The sequence below is a fragment of the Microtus oregoni genome, unplaced genomic scaffold, assembly GCF_018167655.1.
Source record: "Microtus oregoni isolate MIOR12 unplaced genomic scaffold, Mior012 000019F_ref0000042, whole genome shotgun sequence".
Taxonomy (NCBI): Eukaryota; Metazoa; Chordata; class Mammalia; order Rodentia; family Cricetidae; genus Microtus; species Microtus oregoni.
Window position 1 is genome coordinate 37,566,659 of NW_024543078.1, and position 22,477 is coordinate 37,589,135.

At 50.5% G+C, this 22,477-nt stretch overlaps 2 protein-coding genes across 16 annotated transcripts in view; one reads left to right on the forward strand and one right to left on the reverse strand.

Moving 5' to 3' along the window:
* The window catches only part of LOC121459304 (protein SFI1 homolog), a 65,047-nt gene extending 60,308 nt beyond the window's left edge, over window positions 1-4,739 (forward strand). Inside the window, exons 25-33 of one of the 6 annotated variants that reach the window (XM_041668870.1) lie at window positions 396-470; window positions 585-761; window positions 834-1,093; window positions 1,794-1,898; window positions 2,013-2,199; window positions 3,400-3,526; window positions 3,638-3,716; window positions 4,306-4,417; window positions 4,494-4,739. In XM_041668870.1, the coding sequence (XP_041524804.1) occupies window positions 396-470; window positions 585-761; window positions 834-1,093; window positions 1,794-1,898; window positions 2,013-2,199; window positions 3,400-3,526; window positions 3,638-3,716; window positions 4,306-4,417; window positions 4,494-4,598 (1,227 nt within the window). In that variant the 3' untranslated portion in view covers window positions 4,599-4,739. Of the gene's footprint in view, window positions 1-395; window positions 471-584; window positions 762-833; window positions 1,094-1,793; window positions 1,899-2,012; window positions 2,200-3,399; window positions 3,527-3,637; window positions 3,717-4,305; window positions 4,418-4,468 lie in introns of those variants that run through there. The other 5 variants (XM_041668869.1, XM_041668867.1, XM_041668868.1 and 2 more) reach the window with 5 other exon arrangements.
* LOC121459306 (phosphatidylserine decarboxylase proenzyme, mitochondrial) overlaps window positions 4,694-22,477 on the reverse strand; it is a 55,194-nt gene continuing 37,410 nt past the window's right edge. For 2 of the 10 annotated variants that reach the window (XM_041668872.1, XM_041668873.1), the window contains exons 4-8: window positions 7,525-7,761; window positions 7,143-7,281; window positions 6,772-6,918; window positions 6,364-6,524; window positions 4,695-5,851 (exon numbers count right to left, since the gene is read on the reverse strand). In XM_041668872.1, coding sequence (XP_041524806.1) covers window positions 5,627-5,851; window positions 6,364-6,524; window positions 6,772-6,918; window positions 7,143-7,281; window positions 7,525-7,761 — 909 coding nt within the window. In that variant the 3' untranslated portion in view covers window positions 4,695-5,626. Of the gene's footprint in view, window positions 5,852-6,363; window positions 6,525-6,771; window positions 6,919-7,142; window positions 7,282-7,524; window positions 7,762-9,074; window positions 9,241-10,764; window positions 11,019-11,873; window positions 11,992-14,359; window positions 14,532-22,477 lie in introns of those variants that run through there. The other 8 variants (XM_041668876.1, XM_041668875.1, XM_041668874.1 and 5 more) reach the window with 8 other exon arrangements.

Sequence of the window (22,477 nt, forward strand, 5' to 3'; positions counted from 1 at the left end):
CCCTATCTCAAAAAACCAAAAAAATCCCAAACCAAACCAAAACAACAAAAAAATCTCAGGTCACACACATACACATTCTGCTCAGTAAAACCAAGTTCATAGGCCACTCTTGCTCTAGGTTGAGCCTCCCAGCTCTGCCCCTAGCTCTATAGCATCCCTCTGTGAACCCTGCTGGCTCCTTCCATTCACCCCTTCTGACTGCTCTTTGCATTCCTTTTCTACTGTCATTTTTTCAGTCCATAGACGCTGAACATATTGAATATCTCAGGATGAGGCCAGGACCTGATCCCTTCCCAGGAGGGTCGATTCTTTAGCTAGAGACTGGTGAGCTAGGACTGGCCATGGCTGTATTGCTTATGCATTCCTCTGAATAACCCTGTCTTTCTGGCCGACAGCTGGCAGCCAGGAAGCAAGAGCAGTGGAGTACAGCCCGGGCCCTATGGTTCTGGGCCTTCTCACTGCAGGCAAAGGTAATGGTTCTACAGCTTCCTGGTTGCTCCTGCCTTCAGGGGCAGCTCTATGGCTTGGGTCGAGGGAGCCCAAATGGAAGCCTGAGCCTCATCTCTTGCCGTCTCTTCTACAAGGTATGGACTGCATGGTTGGGATTCATACTTGAGAGGAGGAGGAAGAAGGCACGGCAGGAACGAGCTGTGCAAGCCTACCACCAGCAGCTCCTGCAGGAGGGTGCCACACGGCTTCTGCGCTTTGCAACTGGTGTGAAGGCCTTCCGGCAGCAGCTACAGGCCCGGCAGGAAGTCCAGGTGAGCTGGGGCTGCTGCTGAGGAGCTGGCAGGGCAGGGCAGGGCAGGAGCTGATGAGAAACTGTGTTGCAGGCAGCCCACAGCCTCCACTGTGCAGTCCGCCGCTGTGCTGAGCTCTGGAAAAAGAAAGTACTTGGTCCAGGCAGGATGTCTCAGACACCAGCACCCATCACATTCAGCAGAAGAGTGACATTTAAGGATTCCTTTCTCTCTGGAGTTACTGGTGAGGCTAGGGACACCACCCTGGAGACTAAGAAGTTGCAAGCTCCTCCGTCTCAGGGAACCCTGGGCAGCTTGGCAGTAGCTGCTGGAGAGCCCTGCCTCCTAACGCTGTAAGTGGCCTGTGCCTCACCTCTGCCTCTAGCCCTAGAGCAAAGACTGGGAGCATACATGAGGGACAAGCACCCTGGGAGGGGCCAGGTGAGACTGCCACAGCCTTGTCACAGCAGAGCTGCTCAGAGGCCTCTTTGTCAGGCCATCCTTTCCAGGGCAGTGGGATTTCCCAGCTTCTTTGCAGAAAAGAGACTGTTGTCCATCCCCTGTGACGTCTGCTTCTCTCTGTCTTATGGTACTCACCAGACTGTCAAGCCTTCATGCCTTGCCTTAGGCCTGCAGTGATCTGCTCTTTTCCCACCTCCTTGGATGGCTTCTCTCAGCCCTATGCATACCACCCTTGCTGAGGCAGCTGCCATTCCCAGAGTAACTAGCACTGAGTTGGGTTGAGTGTACTGGGCAGCCCCCATCCAGAAGGGCTCTGTGCCCTTCTGATGGGCAGACACCATATTGTAGCTTGCTGCACAGGTCAAAAGAAAGAGGTGCAACTCCAGCACCCAGGTGGGGATCAGTCTGACTGCCAGGGTTACGCCGTGTTGTCTAGGCTCAGGTCTACCTCCATGCACATTCTGGCCCTTGGCCGGAGCCTTGTTTTGCCTGGCCTCCGGTCTCCCTGTAAAATGACAATGTCTGAAGCTTAGCGAGATCTCAGGTCCTCCTGCAGACCTATAAGTCCATGAACAGATTATTTCTCCCCAGCAATGAGGCCCGCTTATCAAGGAAACAGCCACGACGTCCATCCTTCCTGCTCGACCGTTTGCGGAGCCAGAGGTCCCCAGGCAGGTGCACCCTTGGGGAACAGCAGTAAGTTAAATGGTTGTGAGTCCCCAAAGGCACTATATTTTGTTGATTATGTGGCCTCTTTAATACGGAGAAAGGTTTCATGGTGTAACCAGCTCCTGCCTTCCTTCCACTCAGGTTAGAGAGGCCTCTGGAAAATGGTCAAAGCATGGCTCCACCAGGAGGCCTTTCGCTGACGAGGCCCTTCTTACCCATGGTCCTGCCAAATGCCCCTGGTTCAAAGCTGCTCCCTACTTCAAGTCCAGGCCCGGAGCTGTTGCCTCCGTCTTCCTTCATGCCCCATGGGGTGGGAGACACTGCCAGGGTGAGTTCTCCACTGGGCCTTCATTTGCTCTTCTTGTTATCTTCTTTCTAGAGTATCTTGGTCACTTGACAAGCTTGGGGACCCTACACTCTAGGCCTAAAACAGTGGCCAGTCTGCTAACACCCCAGCCCTTAAGAAATGTCTTGCGGTCAGATAACCAGAAGAAGCTTACAGGCAGACTCCTAGCAGGGCCTCTGGTCTTGGGGGACAGGTGGACTGTGGAAGCTTGAGTGAGAAGAGGAAGAAATTGAGGGTCTGTTCCAGGGTACTGTGTCTGGCCTGGAGCATGGACTCAGAGCACCAAGTAGGGGCAACCACAAAGACATGCTAGTGGACTCCTCACTGTGGGATGACAGTCTGCTGGGGACAGGGAGTGGAGAGAGGAAAAGGAGTCCAGGAGCACTTAGGGAAGAACTCTTTCAGTAAAAGGAAATGGGTGGGGTCCAGCATCTGGTGAGACAGTTGGTCCCTTTTACTTATCAGATGTGATAGAGACCAGCACTTGGTTGTCTTCAAGGCTATGAGTGTCCACAGTGCAGGGCAAAGGTGCCACCTAGGAGGGCACAGGCAGTACACAAAGGTGTGCTCCTGAGACAGGTGGCAGTACTCAGTCAGCTCCTAAGAAGGTGATGCTGACTGGGGAGGGGTGCAGACAGGAAGGAGGCAGTTTCTGGTGATAAATGGCTGGTAATAGAAGTGACATACACCTAATCCCAGCACTTAGGAGGTAGAGGCAGGAGGACAGAGAGCTCAAATCAGCCTATGCTATACAGCAAGACTCATCTGTGTTAGTAAATAAGTAAACAAACAAAAACTTAAATATTGGCATGCCCACTCTCCACAGAAGAGAAGACTTGGGGCGCTGGAGTGTTGGATTGGGAAAGCTGCTGCACTGAGGCCAAGCTTAGCTTGGTAGCTTATCTTAGTGGGGTGAAAGGCTGGGCAAGGGCAGAAACTGTCTCTGTTCCTGGGGTAGCACTAAAGGTCCCCTTACACAAGAATGGCACTCAACAGTAGAGATTGCCTGTGGGACTTCCCAGTGTATCACCTTCCAAAACAGGTAGAGCCGGGCTTTGTGTGTGCTGGCCAATCACCCTATTGCTACAAGGCACTATGGGCAATGAACTGGAGATGGGACTCACCTTGGGAAGGGTGCCCACTAGCTTTGTTGCTCAACATTCACCCTTTCTTCCTCTACAGGTGTCAGCAAAGCCCACCATTCCTAGACCTCAACCCGCCCTAACCAGAGGGCCCAAGCCCCATCTCTTCCTCCCTGGGGATTTCACAAGCACTGGGACTGGACCTGGTTATGGTTCTGAGGTTGCAGGTGAGTAGGTCAAGGCACTGGGGCCACCCTCCCACCAAAGTCTTACCAGTCTCCCTGGTGGTTCTAAAGAGGATGGTGAGCAAGGTCAAACTCATCTTCCTGTTGGTGCAGGCCACACAGAGCTTGAGGCTGAGCTGGAGGGGATCCAGCAGCAGTTACAGCACTACCAGACCACCAAGCAGAACCTTCGGTGAGGCCCACCAGCTGCCCTGGGACCTGTCTATGTGAATAGACATGGGAAGGCTTGGAAAGGCAGGGGGGTTCCACTTCTCCCAGCAGGTCCTGGGACCCCTTGTGTTCTAACTCACTCCAGGGGGTTGAAGTGAGTGTCTTGTGGCCCCATTATCTTCACCTAGGGTTGGAAGCCCTGCTTTCCATTTGGAAGATATGTAAAGAAAGCAAGACTTGCTTATTCTGTTACCTGCCCAACAACCATGATTGTAATACTGACAAAGTACAGACAGCACAAGCCTGGGCTCTAGCTACACCCAGTGCTCTGGGGCCTGATAGCACACAGTAATTTTCAGAGAAATGAGTGAAAAAGCCTGGTCCCCTAGAAAGGGACGGGAAGGGTCATTTTTACATGGGCCTACCCGAGTTGCTGTTTGCTGGGAAAACAGAAGTATTCCTCTCCTCAGCCACTGTGGGCAGCCTAAGTAGGGCCTTCCACACTGTGTCCACCCTAGCTCTTAGTATTAGCCAGTATGCCTCTTCAATCCAGAAGGGGCTCTCTTGAGGCTATGCCAAGAACCTGGCCTGACAGGTGTCCTCATCCCCAGGTCGTGCCAGCGACAAGCCAACAGCCTGCGTAGGTGGCTGGAGCTAAGCCAGGAAGAGCCCAGGCCGGAGGACTGGGATCTAGAACAGCAAGTGAAAAAAGAACTAGAAGAGGTAAGACCCAGGTCAGCCCCAGGGCCAGCTCCCGGCTGTGCTTCCTTCCAGCTGCCTTGTCCTCCCTGGCCCCCAGGTGGAACTACAGATCCAGCAGTTGGCTGAGGAGCTCCAGGCCCAGCGCCAGCCCATTGGTACATGCATTGCTCGTGTTCGGGCCCTGAGACAGGCTCTGTGCTAGTGGGCTTGCCCCTGGGGAACAAGTGCTGACCTTCACAAGGCCATAGGACACCCTCACCCCCATTCAGTAACAGAACACAAAGTTACAATGGTTTGGGGATTTTTTTTTTATTTCAAAATGTCTTGCAATTAAATGAATTACTGTTCAGAAGTCTCCTACTTTTCATACAAAATATTATACTACTGATACAGTTGAAAAGTTCAATGATTTCTCCTGCAGGAGAAATTCATGGTGTCCCTAAGATCAACATGAAACTGGCCTTGTCCCTACCACTGGCTGCCCCATGGGTTGCATACCTGGCAGCTACTTGGAACAGGTTTTCTAGGCACTGATCATCATACCCTTTGCCTCCAACACAGCCCCTAGACCAATAGCAGCATGTCCCTACTTCCTGCAGGGCTGGGCCTCTACCTGCCCCCTCACTTTGTACACGGCCAGGCAAGTCAGTAATCGGTCTTGCCTACCAGCAGAAGGACTCAGCCAGCTCTGGAAGGTCAGAATCATTAGTCACTGTCCTCAGAAGGACTGGCAGAGGCTAGGTCAACACATTCAACAACATAGAAATGGTTTTACTTCAGCAGCAGAGGGTGGGTTTGGGAACAGAAAGCAGTTGTGAAGGCCATGTGGCCTACTCTAGGAAGAGGGTGAATCCCCAGCCTGTGCCAAGGAATCTAAATCAGAAAGAACAAAGGGGCTGACAGAAGAAGGCCCTGAGACAGGTGGGGCAGCAGTTAGGATGTTGTAGCACATAACTGTTCTCACAATACTCAGCCAGAGATGTAAAATCTCCAACTTATACAAAATTAAACAAACAAACAAAAAATCTCAAAGTGATTGTGAGGTCAAATCATACCCGCTCTCTGAAAAGGGGTCCTGACAGATCCCAAACCTGTCCTCTGTACCTCTGGACAAACAGGAACAAATCATTCAGGTCCTACCAGGTCAGCCCCACAGTGCCTCACCCGGACATGCCTCTGAAGACCCTCATGCTTCTGTGTCGAAAGATCCCTTGGCAGTCACAACCAAGACTAGAGGGAACCCAGAGCTTCCCCAAAGCGGATCTTCTGCCCTGCCTTCAGTTTGAAGTTGAAGTCCTTGGGTGCCTCAAAGATGAGCACAATAGTAGAGCCCAAGTTGAACTCGCCTAGGTGCTCGCCCTTGCGCATGGGAACGCCCTCCTTGTTGGCATGTGTTACAAAGCTCAAGTCATTGTAGGAACCCTTGCTGTATCTGGGGCTGTTAGTGTGCAGGTCCTGGGGGCAAGAAGGAAAAGGTTAATTAGCCTTGTTGCCTGTTCTCAACCCCGCCCAGCTCAGAGAAGGGAGCAAAGATGGCATCCCAGGGCAAAGGCCTATCACCAATCAATAGTCCCAACATCTGCTGAGACCTAGACTAGGAGGGGCTGGGGAGGAGGGTCAGACCCAACTCTGTCCAAGCACAAATGGTGCAAGGCTGGCAGCAGCAGCAGTCATGTCTAAACCAATTCTACCTTCTGCATGTTCCATCTTTGCCTCTGACCATGGCTCCTGGCAAAAGTAGCATATCAAGAGTGAGGTTGGGTCTCTCACCTCTCCAGCCATCTCCAGGGAAGTGAATGGCAACAGGAAGAGGGAGGCTAAGAGACTGAGCTAGAAAGGGTGCCTACAAAGCAGCTGCTCAGCAAAGCCAGGCCTGGCCAGAGCTGGAATATCCCTCCCCAAAGGTCTGGCTGCACAACAAATAGAATGGTTGCACCCAAGAGGTTTGGCCCGTAGGTTCTGCTCACTCTGTCAAAGTAGATGCGGATAGAGCCCACATTGGTGGCTCCCACTGCCGTCAATGAGAAGAACCCATGTTTCCAGTCGCCAGTCAGGACCACACGCTCATTGTGACAGAAGAGCTCTTTGATCCATCGGGCCATGCCAGGGTTCACTGACATCAAGGAACCTATGGAGATAGGAAAAACAGCTACTTCCTGGTGTCTTCATGTCAGAGTGACTAAAAGCCACAGAGACCCACAGGCTAATTGTCATTCCAAATTCTAAGCATGACCCCAGGTATCCTTGCCCATAGCCAGCTAGCCTCAAGTAGCCATCTCCTGGCCGTGACAACAGCCTAGACCTTCAAGTCGCGAGGCCAAGGACCTCTAATACCCACAGAGGCAGCTCTCACTTTCAGCCAGCCCTGAGCCTACCTGGGAAGTGACGCCGATGTGAGACAGTCCAGTCGGTAGGGGAGTGGAAGCAGTGGTAGTCTCCAGGAGCCAGGTAGATGACACAGTGGTAGAGTTCATTCCCTTCCCGGGTAACCAACTGGTTCCTGAAGGAGTCACGGGAGGAGGCTGTGGGGTGGGGCAGAAAGAAAGCCTGGCTCTTTGACGAGTTCCAGGTGCCATTCATCCCACAGTGAGCACCTGGTACCCGAAGGCTCCAGTGAGGACTCCCGGCTGCATACCAATCTACTGCCCCAAAGCTTTCCCGGCCTTTGTATTCCCTGGGTCCTGGATGCCCTTTGTTAGCCTCTGATGTCTACCCCGGCTCCAACCCCAACTGAGCAGTGACCCACCTGGAGGGAAGGGCAGGTCCTCTGCGTAGGCCCGAGGGCCCAGGAATGACTCCAGAGAGTAGGTTACGCCCTTTACCTGCTCCACTTCACAGTTCTTCACCTGCCCAAAGGTGAGGATCTTGCCATCTGATGGGCTGATCTGGAGGGAACAGAGAGGCTTGATACTAAGTGGGAAGCCTAGTCCTCGCCTTCAGTGGCTCCCTTGACACCGGACCTGCCAAGCACCCAGGGAGCCCCAGGCCAGGATGTGCTGACACTGGTGAACTACAAGACAGGAGGGAGCACCCCAGAGGGCCAGAGCTAATAAAGGGCTGCTAAGCCTGGCTTAAACAAAGATCTCATTTCCTAATGAAGAATGGAGACAGGGCCAGCCAGGCCTTACCACACTGTGCAAGCCACAGACAGGTCGAGCCTGAGGCTTCAGCTTACGCCGGAAGAACTCGCTGAGGTTTCGGTAGTGGTGCAGGTCCTCCACAGCAGCCTCTGTCATGTTCACCCCAAAGGTCCAGATATACAGGCTGTACACCGGCCTCCGCAGCCAGTATGGAAGTTCCACCTGGTTCAGGCGACCCCAGGCACGTGACAGCAAACGTGTTGGCACCGACTTGTACAGAGCTACCTGCAGGCCACAATGCAGGAGGCTGAGTTGGTCACAAACTGAGTGCTATCCCACACCCCCACACCCCCACATGAGAGAGAAAGAAAAAAACAGAACACCTAGAGAAGCCACCACAAGGCCCGAGTGTTCAAGCTTGTTTGTGAAGTGATTGTTTCTCAGAAGGAACCAGACTCTGTTCACCAAATACTCAAACAAGGGCTAGATATGCATTACAGCCTAGCTCATTTTTTGCTATTTCATGAAAAGGTCAAGAGTAGATGCCTTAGTCCCTGAGGTGGAGACTGGACCAAACAGTATTGGTTCTTAAAGATGGGGGGAAGAAATGAACCCAGTACAAGCCTGAAAATCTATCATAAGGCATGCTACCTTTGTCCTAGCTGACTGCCCATGTTCCATACTACTCAAGAAGGCAGCAAGAGGCTCTCAAGAGCAAGGGGTAGGCCTATAATCCGGGGCATCCTTTTCATAGGGAGCAAGGATGGTGTTCTCACTCCCAGATCTGCAACATCACCTTGACATGTCTGCACCTGAGCAAGCCTGTGGGCTCTCAAAAAGGCAGGAGACTTGTTTTTGAAAACTTTCTGTTATCCTTCTAGTATGGAGCCCCAGGAGATAAGTACCAGTCCCACTGCTGGGCCAGAGGGTACTGTAGAACTCTTGAGCTTCTGCTGCTACCTCTGTGTATCGGAACACAGCAGAGTACCAACTTCTGGCAGTCCTCCTCCACACTAGTGTCTCCTGGCTGATGCTCAACCACTTGGACAGAGCAACACTGCCATGTGCCCAGGCTATGCTCTAGTGTCTAGTATATTCTCCTGGACTCCTGTGACACCTACCTAGACTACCAGTGACCAAGAAGCAGGGCTGCCTCCTTGGGGTCAGCCTGTCGGGAAGCTGAGAGCAAGAGCCCTCCAGGCATTGGTTGGCCAGGTCCTGCATGGGGAAGCCACCTGTGCAGTCCTGAGCAAGCGTCTCAAGCGTGTATTCACATGAGCAGGCCCAGCCTAGCCACAGTCTTCCTAAACTGCCTGTTGGTGTCCAGATTTTACATGGATTTTCTTACAATCACGTCTCTGTTTGTTTCTGCTTATAAGAGTGACATCATTTTCTGACTGACCAATGTGTAAGTTCCTTCCAAAACCAGGGCTCCCAATGACACCAGTGATGCTGTAGACTGTCACATGGTCACCATCAAACAGCCTTCTTACACATCTACCCAAGAGTGCGGCCACTGCTTCTACTTCTGAGAACTTTCTCTGTCTTCCCTGTGCCTGTAAGGGAGGGCCATGGCCAAGAAGCCAACTCACACTTACCCTGCTCATGGGCCTCCATCCCACCCGGCTGAGGGGCCCGAAGGCACCGAAGGGCAGGAGGTAGTAGAGGATGGTCAGGGGCCAGGAGCGCAGTTTCAGAGCAGGTCTGGACATGCAGCTAAGCTGGCCTAGCCTCCGCCGAAGGGCCAGCCGGGGGAAGTACAACCTGCAGGACACATGTTCACACATGGCCTGGGTCAATGCCTAAGTCTGAGAGAATCTGAGGAGTAAGCCCCTCAGCCAGTGTCATTTCTGCCTCCCCATCCCCAGTAAGCTGCCTTTCCAACAGAGCCAAAGAGTTCCAGCAGGCATTCAGTGACCATTTCATTCCATCCAACCCCAGTTCTGAGTTGGGGACCTGGCTACCTGACTTGTGGGCTCATTTTCCAGTGTCTCCCACCTACCAGCTGATTGAGTGGGTGCCAACAGGACAAAGGCAGGTCAGGCCCAACTCCTGGATACCTCTAAGGTAGAGCACCCTCCAAGTACAGCAGCAGCCCCAGCAAAGGCCTTGGGGACCCAGAATGGGAAGGCAAGAGAATCCGCCTTATACCTGCAGCCTCCTATGCTAAGGACAGTTGGGACCCAAGGATAGTTCTGTCCTCACAGGTGCCAGAAAGACTGAGTCTATTCGAAGCAGGGCACAAGACTGAAGTGCCATGAGCCTAGCCAGCTGGACCACATCATTGGTCATTCAGCTCTTTTGCTTCCTCTTCTGCTAAATGATAGGACCTAAGTGTGGCTCCATCTACCTATGTCTCTGGGTCAGGCTCTCCAAGCCTTATCCACAGAGTTAGGACAGCCCCCTCCTAGTTCCAAAGCCGCCTTTCTACTCTGCTAGAGCGAGACATATGACCCATAGGATTCACCACTTTTAAAAGTTCATTGTCTTCTATACAGCCAGTTTGCAAAGGTGCTGTAACCTCAGCTTCCTGAATGCAACTAAGTTCCCTGCCACATGTCAGGTCCTAGAAAATTAATAGCCCTGAGGCCTCAATGTAGCCATCACGAGACCATACTGCCACCCACTCTGAGAACGTCCCCAGGGATTTGATTAAACAAGCAAGGCTGCCATCTGCAACTGTGCTTACTCTCAAGAGAAGCTGAGTCCTCTGTCTCCCAGAAACTGAGCAAACTAAGGAACAAAAGATTTCTGCAGATAACGGGCGAGCGGCTGGCAGTCCACCATGATGGGAGAGGAGGGTTGAACCACAGCACACCAACTGTCCTGCATTCCTTTTCTCTCTTCCACCCCACTCCATTATGTTTTTAAAACACAAGGGGAGGTGGCAGGGACCAAGCAAAGACAAACCACTGTTCTCCCGCCCAAGTCACTGCAGAAGAGCTGAGACCAATGCTGAAATGCTGGGGGAAGGGGGACTGATCCTCTTCCAAGTGTAGGAAGCCGGGGTCTGGAATGGGAGGGGGGCCTGGATGCCCTTGCTAAGGACTAAGACAGGACAGAAGCCCATTCCTGTCTCCCCCGACTGGGCCCTCCTCCCAGCCAGAACTACAGGTACCTGAAGTAGGCTCTCCTACTCAGGACACTCAGGATCCCTTCTCCAGGCCCCTCCAGCACTCCCGGAGCTCCTATTGCCACCTCCACATCAGGGCCACTGGACTTGACCTCTGACCTTCCTGAGATTGTGCCAGAGCACACTGGGTTAGGTTTCAGCGGGCAGCATCTCACCATTTCGCTGCTGCTTGGAGCTCTGGTCCTTGCGGCTTCTCTGACTGACACATTGTGGGTAGGCACAGGGAGGGTGTTGTGAGCCTCCACAAGAGTGCGCTTGCGTGCTCGCTCACTGGCGTTTGTTTTTCTCCTTCATCCCCTTCCCCCTCGCCAGAGGAACTCCAGTGTGGTCACTGCTCCAGGCGTTGATGGCAATGCTTCTAGTCTCTGCTTACTCGTGGTGGCTCACAAGTACAGGTGAGAGGACCCCACTATTGCAGACAGACAGATACCAGTCACACAGCTGTTCTGACTCCCGCTCATGTCATCTGCTCAGGCTTTACTGCCAGGACAGAAGCTCCTGTACTGGGCCAGCTCTATCACCCAGGTTTGGTCACTTGTCTTGTCCCTGCCAGCTGCCCAGCGTAATTCTCCCTGCTCTGCTGGAAGGCTGAAGGTGGGTAAAGCCTTGGGGCTAGCTGCTCCAGCCAGCCCTGGTAGAGAGGTGGCCAGACACTGCCACGACTTCTAGGCGCCACTGGGTTCCAAAAGCACAAGGTGGGAATCTGAGCCCTGTGCTCCAGGCTGATGGTCCCTCCCTCAGAGGACCTGACCCATTTTCCATTCAGGTTACAAAGTAGCATCTGAGGAATGACAGAGGGGCAGCCAGCCAGGACATCCAGGCAAGGCATCGCGATGTGCACCTGAGCACTGTAACATGCTGTAACTCCTCTTGGCCTTGAAGCCTCCAGTACCTGGCTCTGTGTAGTCCAAGCATCTTCATAAACTGTAACACCTGGGCCATCTCAGAGAAAACCAACCTGGGGTAGGGCAGCAGCCAACACTGAAGTCCAAACCTTCCTATCCTGTCTTCCAATCTTCTGTCAAAAAGGCACTCTGACTAGGCCATTCCCTGGCAATCTTCAGGGCCCACCCCCTGCTCATAGCCTCCCCACAGTACAGATAACAGGGAGAAAGAACAAGCATTCCACAACCATGGCTATCCCAGCCCAAAGCAATCAGGGCCCTTAAGGTCCGGGGGAGGATGAAAGCTCATAGGGGCAAACGGGAAGCCCATACACCTGCTGCTCTCCAGCCTCAATCACAGCCCCGGAAGGAGTCAGCACCTGTCACTGCTTTCCGATGAAGAAATGCTGGCCTCAAGAGTTATTACCTCTATGAGTTCGAGACCAGCCTGGTCTACAGAGCTAGTTCCAGGACAGGCTCCAAAGCCACAGAGAAACCCTGTCTCGAAAAACCAAAAAAAAAAAAAAAAAAAAAAAGAGTTAATACCTGTAGCCTCTGGTGGCAATATACACCTTTAATCCCAACACTACAGAGGCAGGGGCAGATGGATCTCTGAGTTCAAGGCCAGCCTGGTCAACACAGCGAGTTCCAGGACAGCCAGGGTTGTTACACAGAGAAACCCTGGCTTGAGAAACAAAAAACAAAAGAACTAATGCCTGAGCAGAACAAACTCAGGCAAGAACAAATTAGGCACCACACGGTGACAACTTCTATCACTCTCTCTACACAAGTGTTTGTGCACTGGTAAGTTCATTTCAGCCAAAGAGGTAAAAATTCCAGCCCTGGCACCTGCCTGCAAAAGCCACAGAATCCCAAGTATGCTAGTGGCCTCTAGGAGAAGGGATAAATAACAAAGCCATCAAGATACAGATGTCTCCCTGTGGCTGAGGAAAAGGAAGACTGGCCTACCCTAGCACACAAATACCCTCAAACCTCCTCTCTTAAAAGAGGCTAGCACCAGATCAGTACACGTAGGAGCCCTACCCCATCCAAGGACTAGGGCCTGGGATCCCGCAGAGTCCCCAGGAAACAGAACAAATTTAGCTCCTCCCCAAGAAATTGACTGAGCCCTATCTGTCCAGTTAAAAGCAATAAGGACATCCAGTCTGCCTTTTCACCTCCAAAGCTGAGCTACTTCAATAGCAGTGCCCCCATCCTTCCCACTTCACAGACCTCCACCACCTTTGCCTGCTAAACCCCTTCAACCTGAAGCCCTTCTGACTCTCCCTAGCCTCTGAGTGCTCAAGGCTTTGGGTAAGTCCTGGCCAAGAAGGAGCCCTGAGACAGGCCAGTGCGGACACCTTCTGTCCCTCCTGAGAGTCAAGCACAATCTGAGGAGGCTAGTTCAGGCTGATCAGCCAGACTTTAAAGCCTGAGGGTCAGTCACCTGCTACCTGAAAACTCCGAGAGATCTTTGGTGAGCACTGATCTGATCACTACAATCCTGAGAGCTGGTCAAGGCCTTGGTAACCACTGCTGCTCTCCTTGCCCATTTCTCCATCTGCACACTTCCCTTGAGATCCACAACAGGCTTACAAGCAAGGTCAGAATAATCTTATAAACCTAACTCCTATCTCAACCCAGTGGCTCCCCAACTTTTACCTCCCTTTCCAGCAAGGGAAACACACTATGAGAAGGCACAAGCGGGGGGCAACTCTGAAAGGGGAGCCCAAAATATGAGTCAGTTCTGTCTCGTAAGTGGGAAGTTTAAGCTGATGTAAACACGCGGACAGGGTTAGTTCTGCAAGGACATGCTGTTCTGGGGTTCATACCATGTCCTTCTCCATCCACTCCTGCTTAGGACCTGGTCCCCAATGGAATGGAACATCCCAACTGAAGTAGACAAATGGGCCAGGCCAGTTAGCAGCTATAGGTGTGAGTGGGTGTGAGCAGTGGCTGTGGTAAGTGAGCATCTGTGCTTGCGGGGTGGGTGGTATAGGTATGCTTTGGGGTTTGTGCGCACTTCCTAGTCCCTCACTTGGGCAGGGCGATAAAAGCAGGCAGACTCTTCTTCCTAAACCAGAGATCTCCAACGCCCCATTGCAGCCACCACTCACTTTCCCACCCGGAGGGCTTAGGCCATTTCTTCCCCAGCTCCCTGAGGCAAGACCACCCGGCAGGTGTGTCCAGGGAGGCAGCCAACTCCTGCTCCACATTTCTAGGCTGTGAAAAACTTCTCAAGTAGAGGGCAGGAAAATGGAGCCTCCCTAGGCAAACCCAACAATTCTTCTGGGAAGTCACTAGCAAAGGAAGAGGGGACAAAGAGAAGGGCTGAAGGGCCTGTAATCAAGTCAGTCACTGAAGTGGGAGAAAAAGAATTCTTTCTCAACTTCTCAAATAAATAAATAAAGGAATCTTCTCTCGGACAATCTATGTATGGTTCCTGGGTCCCACGGCAGAGACTGTAGTATACATGACTCCAGCTCTCTTCAATCTACAACGATGCTTCCCTTTTCCCCAAGCAGCACAGAGAAAAGCACACTGGGAGCCCAGAGCCGCCCCCAAGCTTGTACTTCCCACACCTCCCAGCATCTTGCTCACTTCCTGCTCAGCCTTTTGGGGACAAGAGCAGCGACAGGACGTGGAGGAAGTGAGCTCAAACAGCCCAACTGCCTGGGGGCAGGAGAGCTAGCCGGTCCAAAGAGATCCCTCGGCTCCCGGAGCTGTAAAAGAGCTACCAGAAGGCAGCAGCAAAGTGCTGGGAGGCGCTCCCACCCGGACCTCCCAGCCTCAGGGCGAGCGGAGGGGGCTCCTTGAAAAGCTCGCCCGCAGCGGCAGGTCCCACTTACGGCCTCTATCAACTCACTCACGAGGACAGCCCCAATCCAGTTTCTGGACCCTGGTCTTCAACTCCTCCAGCTTTGGCTAGGTTCTGAAGCCTCAGAGTCTCAAGAGCAGGCAGGATTCTGGTTCCTGCTGAGAGCGGGGGCAGGAGGAGCAACACCAGACACTGTTAAAGTCACCACACCCTCTGAGCACCAGTAAAGCACGAGAAGACCTGAGGCCCCTTTAAGAGGAGGGGCTACAACCTGGAGAAAAGAGGAAGAGGCCGGCAGGGGCCCTAGCCCCACCCAGTCATAGTCTCTAAAGGCGGACCAAAGATTATGACCCCTCCAACGACACCAAAAAAAGATTGACTGCTTCAGACACTAGAGCCACATGGGCCCAGCGTTCCCCAGAGGAAGCCTCCGGGGACTTCAGGGACCCTGAATCCTTAGCCTCTGGCTGGCTTCTGAGCTTTTGCCCTCCACCAATTCTGCAAGACATGCCTCATGAAGACAGTAAGACAGTCTTCTTCACTGGGCTGATCAGAAAGTCACTTCCGGCATCCCTTTTAACTCCAGAAATTCTAAAGATATGGAAAACCTTACATTTTTTCTCCCACACCGGACCATGAAGACACAAAGTTACCCCTCCCAACTTCAATTATAACACCCCCCCACACAAGCAAACCTCTGACAGACAAAGCCCAGACCGAAGAACAGTGTGGATGCGTGAACACGGACCACTCACTCACAGACGGGAACAGGCAGTGCTTTCCAGCTGGAGATGCCCTGTGGGGTAGGTCTTTCTACCCCACCGGATGAGAAGGTCCCAGGCTGCAGTCAGCAGATCACCCTATACCTACAGAATGCCAGGCTTATCCAGTTGGCACCCAACTAACATAAAAGAAAATGAAAGGGCCTAACATTTTCCAGGGAAAGTGGGAGATTACAGGGGATCAACACTCATGAGTCTCATTCACGTCTGGGGTCAAACCAGCAACAGCTGCGTGGCCTTGCAAAGCTTGCCTTTTCATGTGAGGCTACTGTAAAGGGTACACCTTCAGTTCCTTACACTGAAAAAACACTGATATTGTTCAGACACAGCCGCAAACACCTGCCCTCCTCACCCGGATCAGGCTGTGCTGTAGCAGGGGCAAGCAGACACCTAGAGGGCTACCCTCTGGGGCTCCCATGCTATTCCACACCCATACGACACCACAAGAAAAGCGGGGAGACAGAGACACACAGGCCGCCTCTGTTCACGGGGCCTGTGCACCCAGCAGACACTACTAATTAGTCTCCCATCTTGCTGAGTTCCCGAAGACTCCAGACTTTTCTCATGGAAGACTGTCGGGAGCCTGGTGAAGCGGCTCAGTGAGTAAACACTTGCTTTGCAAGCAAGAGACCTGAGCTTGATCTCTGGGAGGCTGGACACCACTCGCCTTTTCTATAAGGAAACACCTTTAGATTTCAAACAATAGTTAATAGCTGAATTTCTTTCTGGAGTACCCCACCCCCACCTATAAGCTTAGTTCACTACACAGAATTTCCTGTGGGCCGCTCATGTCCCTAATTTCCATTCTCTCTACTCTTCTGGGCTTCTGGTTCAGACTGCCACCTAGTGCCCCTAGGAGATTCTGAAGGCTCGAAGACTACTTAGTTGCCAGCACCCAAAGGCAAGGGATCTGGAGCCCCTTAGAGCACAGGTTAGACCCCGGGTGGGTATGTGAATTTCATGCATTCCTTGCCTGTACACTAGATAATGCCTTGTGTCAGGGATGAAAGGTAATTGAGGAACAAGGAGGGCAGGTGGTCACAGTCACTTCTTACTCTCCAGGGGTCCAGAGAAACCGTGAATACGGCTGGTATCCCTGGGTGGCACAGAAGTCACAGGCAGGTTCATTTTCCATATGGACAGCTAGGAAGCCTGGGGCAAGCATGAAGATTCTCCCAGCCATGCCCAATTCCTCTTTTTTGTCCAAAAATGTTTCTAAGGAACCTCACCCCTTACACAATTTCTAGAAAGCCCCTGGCTCATGCAGAGCCATTCAGCCATAACTTGAGGGCCCTACACCACCAACACTGAGAGATGGCCTGTTTAGGGTAGAATAAGCCCAATAAAAAGCATCCCAGGCCTCCATCATCCACCAGCCTAGGAGACTGGCCTTGTTTTTCTTTTTCAGTTTTATTCTATGCTATCCCATCTTATTCTACTTCCTTCAAGATAGCTAGAGTCTCATTCACAGCCAGGTTGGCCTGCAACTCACCAATTAGGCCCCAAGTGCATTGATATGGTGGCAACACTCCTGCCTCAACTTCCTGGTCTTGTTTTTTATTTTGTTTTGTGAAACAAAGTTTCTTTTTTTTAATATTTATTTATTTATTATGTATACAATATTCTGTCTGTGTGTATGCCTGCAGGCCAGAAGAGGGCACCAGACCCCATTACAGGTGGTTGTGAGCCACCATGTGGTTGCTGGGAATTGAACTCAGGACCTTTGGAAGAGCAGGCAATGCTCTGAGCCATCTCTCCAGCCTGAAACAAGGTTTCTTTGTGTAGTCCTGGCTGTCCTGGAACTTGCTCTGTAAACCAGGCTGGCCTTGAACTCAGAGATCCACCTGCCTCTGCCTCCTGAGTTCTGGGACTAAAGACGTGCGTCACCATCAGCTGGCAGCTGGCTTTGTTTTTAAATTGCACATCTTTAATCTCAGCTTTTCCATAGATTAGCAACTCAATGCCAGGGTGGCAATCTCCCAGTGGCTGTGCCTAGGCTGAGGGAGGCAGGGACAGAAGTAAAACTGGAGTAGGGTTTTACTCCAGTTGGGGGGCTGGCCACATGGCAGCATAGCCTGAACCACCTGGAGCAGAGGCTGCACGTCTCAGAGCCATCGTCCCTCACAGGAGCAGCAAAGGTAGTGCCTGGAGACTTGGAGTCCTTCTTCCTCTAGAGCCCACAGTTCTCTGAGGACACGGAAGCTGAGCAAGTTGGCAGACTTTGCCCAGGTTCCCACTGACGATCTGCCCACGTAAACACACGCAGATGTTTTCTCAACGCGTCTTAGGCACTCCTTGCCTGCACACACAGCCTCATTTAACAACTGCAGGAGTCAACAGCAGCCAGGCTTCAAGTACGGCAGAGCTACAGAACTGACGTCGCAGCAGTGCACACGGAGGCACAGGGGTGTGACGTGCTTGGCTGGCAGCATTCGCTGGTGTGGGGCACTTCACAGGGGCTTGCTGCCCGCTTGAGCTGGACAGTGGGAGAATGGTCAGATTATAGTCCTCCTTTATTCCTTCCCTCAATGGTAAGCTTAGAGCATACATTTTAAACGAATTCTAAGATGGGGCTAAAAGTTAGGTAGCAGTGCTAAGTGGGTGTCGTTGACCAGCCCAGCTTCCCCTGGCTGAGGCCTGACCTCTGCACAGCTGCCCCGCTTCCCCTGGCTGAAGCTTGACCTTTGCACAGCTGCCCAGCATCTCCTCAGACCATGCTTGTATAAAAGCCCAAAGTAACATCCTTGTTTATTTTTCTCAGGTGTGCACAGAAGTATTTTAAGACAAGAATTCATAATGCAATGTACTTGAAAAGGACTTAGAGAAAAATAAAATACAACTCATGGAGATAAAGCAAAGACAAATATTAATAACCACTGGACAGAAGCATTCCCAATGGAAACTGATTTTCTTAACTTTTGTACTCCATATAAAACTGTTCACAGGGTTGGGCTGATGCCTCACAAGCATGAGGTCCTGAGTTTAGATCTCTAGAATCCTCATGAACAAAACCTGGTGTGGGGAAAACAAAAGAACCAAGCATGCTGGAAGATACCTGCACCCCATGACAGCGCGATGAGAGGGGGGCTGTCTCAAGCACACAGTGGAAGGAGCCCAGGGACTGACACTTGAGGCTGTCTTTGGATCTCCACGTCATTACCTACACCCACACACGTGCCTGTCCCTACCCCAAAACATGCACACGAATACACATATACACATTAGAAGAGTTTATTAGCCGGGCGGTGGTGGCTCTGCCTTTCATCCTAGCACTCGGGAAGCAGAGGCAGGCGGATCTCTGATTTGAGGCCAGCCTGGAGTACAGAAAGCAAGAGAACAAGTTCCAGGAAAGACAGGGCTACATAGGAAGACCCTGTCTCAGGGAAAGAGGGGGAGGGGAGAGCTCACAGGAGGTCCACATGTGTTATGATGGAAGTTGAGGCAGGTGGATCATGAATTTGAAGCCAGCCTGGCTACACAGTGATAATGTCTCAAAAATAAAAACAACTGTAGCACTTTGAAAACGTTCCTGTCTACTCTCCTGTGGTGCTCTGAATGAGAATGCCCTTCATAGGCATGCTTTGTCCCAAACTGAAAACTGCTTAGAAGGATTGGTAGGTGTGGCTATCTTGGAGAAGGTGCCCAGTGCTGTGTTCCCCAACCCACAACTCATGGATCTGGATATAAAGCTGGGAGCTCCTGCTGCTCCAGAGCCAGGCCTGTCTGCTTCTCACCATGATGCTCATGGACTACCTAGGAAACTGTAAACAAAGCCCCCTAGAAGAGTTGCCTTGGTCATGATGTCTCTTTAGAGCAATAGTGAAGGGCTCTTCAAGCAAGCCCAAGCATGGCATATACAGACCCGAGCACGGCAAACACGGCACCAACAGGTTTTGCACACACACACACACCCCTTGCTAAACAGATGATATTCCTACAGCTAGTTCCTAAGGTCCATTCCCTTATTTGGCCACTGACTCATTCCTGAGACTAATCACCAAAGTTCAACAATCAAAATTCATCGGCTACCCTGGCTAACCTGTCTTAGCAACTCATTCCACTCTACCTAGCACAGACTTCCCCCTTTTCTCCTTAAAAACCCACTCCTGCAGAAAACACCTGAAGCCTGCTGACTGCTCTTGGTGGATACAGGGGCGGATCCCCACCACCACCACACACACCCCTAGGGCAATAAATCTCCTTTGTAATGAGAATTTGGTGTCTGGGTATGTCCTGTACAGATTCAGAGGACTTCCTCCAACCTCTTACAAACAGCGCAGTAATTAAGACCCCCACCTTTTTTATTTTGTATGAATGCTGTGTCCCAGAAGCCATCCATTTTAATTAAAAAAAAAATTGAACCGACTGGTGGTACACATATTTTTATTATTTTTCAAGACCGGGTTTCTCTATGTAGATCATGCTAGCCTTGAATTCAGATATTCGCCTACTTCTGCCTAGGACTAAAGGCATGCACTCCTGGCCCCTTAATCCCAGCACTCAGGAAGTAGAGGCAAACAGATCTCTGAATTTGAAGCCAGTCTGGTCTATAGAGCAAGAGCCAGGGCAGCTCCCTTTGCATAGAAATCCTGCCTTGAAAAAACAAAAAGTTATTTTTTATGTGTTAGGCATGCATGTATGAATACCATATGCATGCTTATGACACACACACACACACTAAACTTTCTTTTCCACCATACCAAGGATCAGCCATGTCCTTTCATTTTTTTATTCATTCTTTCATTTATTTTCATTCAGTATCCATATTCTCCTACAAATTTGTTTGCTTGTTTGTTTTTGTTCAATATCCATATTCTCCTACAAAAAGGCTCTCAGTCCTGGTCAAACCGAGGACAATTTCCTAGCTGGGTGGCGATGGTAGTGCATGCCACCCAGCACTCAGGTGAAGGCAGAGGCAGGCGAATCTTAGTAAGTTCAAGGCCAGCTGGGGCTACAGAGTGAGTTCTAGGACAAGAGCTACACAGAGAAACTCTGTCTCGAAACCTCCCCCTGCCAAAAAACAGAAACAAAACAAATTTCTTATAAATGAGAATTTCTTATAAGGTTAAACATATACTTAGTAAATGACCAAGTGACTTTATTTTTAAGTACCATAAGAGAATAGAGGAGCTGTAGTAATGACTGCAATTCCTAGAACCATACAGTGACTCATGGTCATTTGTAATTCCAGTTCCAAAGAACCTGACATGCTCTTCTGACTTTCAAGGGACAAGGAACACATGTACACATGCCTACAGGCAAAACGCTCACATATATAAAATAAGCAAATTAGAAAAAATAAAAATACAAACCACAACATATACTCTCCAATTCTGGTTTAACTTTACCATGGTGCAGAAGTTCATGCAGTCATTATAGCCTGCTGTGGGATAATCCTCTTGTACACTGTAAAGATTTGTCATTTGAATTGGTTTAATAAAATGCTGATTGGCCCATAGCCAGGCAGGAGGTATAGGAGGGGTGACCAAACTAAGGATGATGGGAAGGAGAAGGGCAGAAATCAGCAGACGCCAGCCAGATGCAGAGGGAACAGGAGATAGATGAACATGCCATGCTGATAGAGGTAACACTACATGGTAGACCATAAATAAGGGAGATGAGTTAATTTAAAACTCACAGCCACATTCTACAGTGTGCTATGCTGCTGAGCTATGACGCTCAGCAGGCTCGCGACATTAAATACATTTTTTACTTAAAAAATTTATGCATACATAAATATATATATTTGATTTTTTTTTTTAGAGACAGAGTTTCTCTATGTAGTTTTAGAGTCTGTCCTGGAACTCACTCTGTAGACCAGGCTGGCCTCGAACTCACTGAGATCCACCTGCCTCTGCCTCCCAAGTGCAGGGTTTAAAGGCGTGTGCCACCACCGCCCAACTCTTAAAATATTTTTAGTCTGTGATGGGTTTGTCAGGAAAGTCGTGCATCCTAAGTGGAGGAACATCTGCCCTACCTGGTAGGAAACAGAAATAAACTATTGACATTTGTGATGTTAAGACAAATTCTTTCTCTCTCCCCTCCCCTTCCCTTCCCTCCCTCCTCCCTTTTCCTTTCTTCTCCTAGCCTCTCTGCCAACTGGTGGTCTATAACTGGAAAACCCAAAACTCCCTTTGCAGAGAACCTTCAGGCCTATCAGTCTGTTGGAAACTGATTTCTTTTTTTTTTTAAATATTTAAATATACAATATTCTGTCTGTGTGTATGCCTGCAGGCCAGAAGAGGGCACCAGACCCCATTACAGATGGTTGTGAGCTACCATGTAGTTGCTGGGAATTGAACTCAGGACCTTTGGAAGAGCAGGCAATGCTCTTAACCTCTGAGCCATCTCTCCAGCCCCTGGAAACTGATTTCTTTACCCATAAACCAACCTAGGCTAATTGTAAGTATTGTAAAATATTAACGATGTAAAGATGTGTTACATTTATTTATGCTGCAGAATATTGTTTTAACTGTGCAATAGTGTGTTATTTTTGTTTATGTTGCAATTGTTTAACTATGTAAAGATGTGTTTCATTTGTCTCACCTTGCCCGCCCAAGGCACCTGATTGGTTTAATAAAAAGCTGAGCCACTAGCTAGGCAGGAGCAGGATAGGCGGGACTGGCAGGGAGAGAAAATAAACAGGGAGGGGAAAGCTAGGCTTGAGAGAAGAAAGACCAAGAGAAGGAGGAGGAGAGAACAAGGAGACACTCAGGGCTAGAAGCCAGGCAGACACCAGCCAGCGAGATATAGAGAAGCAGTAAAAGCAAGATACACAGAAAGAAGGCAAAGTAAAAACCCTGAGGCAAAGGTAGAGAAAGAGAAACAGATTAATGATGGAGGAAGGTCATTGGTTAATTAATAAAGAAACTGCTTGGCCTGATAGGTTAGAACATAGGTGGGTGGAGTAAACAGAACAGAATGCTCAGATGCCATGCCGCTCCTCTCCAGGGCAGATGCGATGAAGCAAGCCACCAGGTCAGACATGCTGAATCTTTCCCGGTAAGACTGGTGCTACACAGATTACTAAATATGGCTTAGGCAAGATGTGAGAATTAGCCATTAAGAGGCTAGAACTAATGGGCCAAGCAGTGTTTAAAAGAATACAATTTCCATGTAATTATTTCAGGTTAAAAGAGCTAGCCAGAAACATGACTAAGCTAAGGCTGAGCATTCAAAACTAAAAATAACTCTGTGGCATGATTTGGGAGCTGGCTGGCGGGCCCAAAAGAAAAAGCCTAGTACGGTAAGCAGCTTTTAGGTACCCATTTCACTGCTGAGGAGAGGAACTGAATCATGACTGAAGCCAAGAAGAGCAACCAAGATGGATGCAGACAGAAAAGCTGACCAAATATTGCCCTCTATCCTACCAAAATGGTATTCC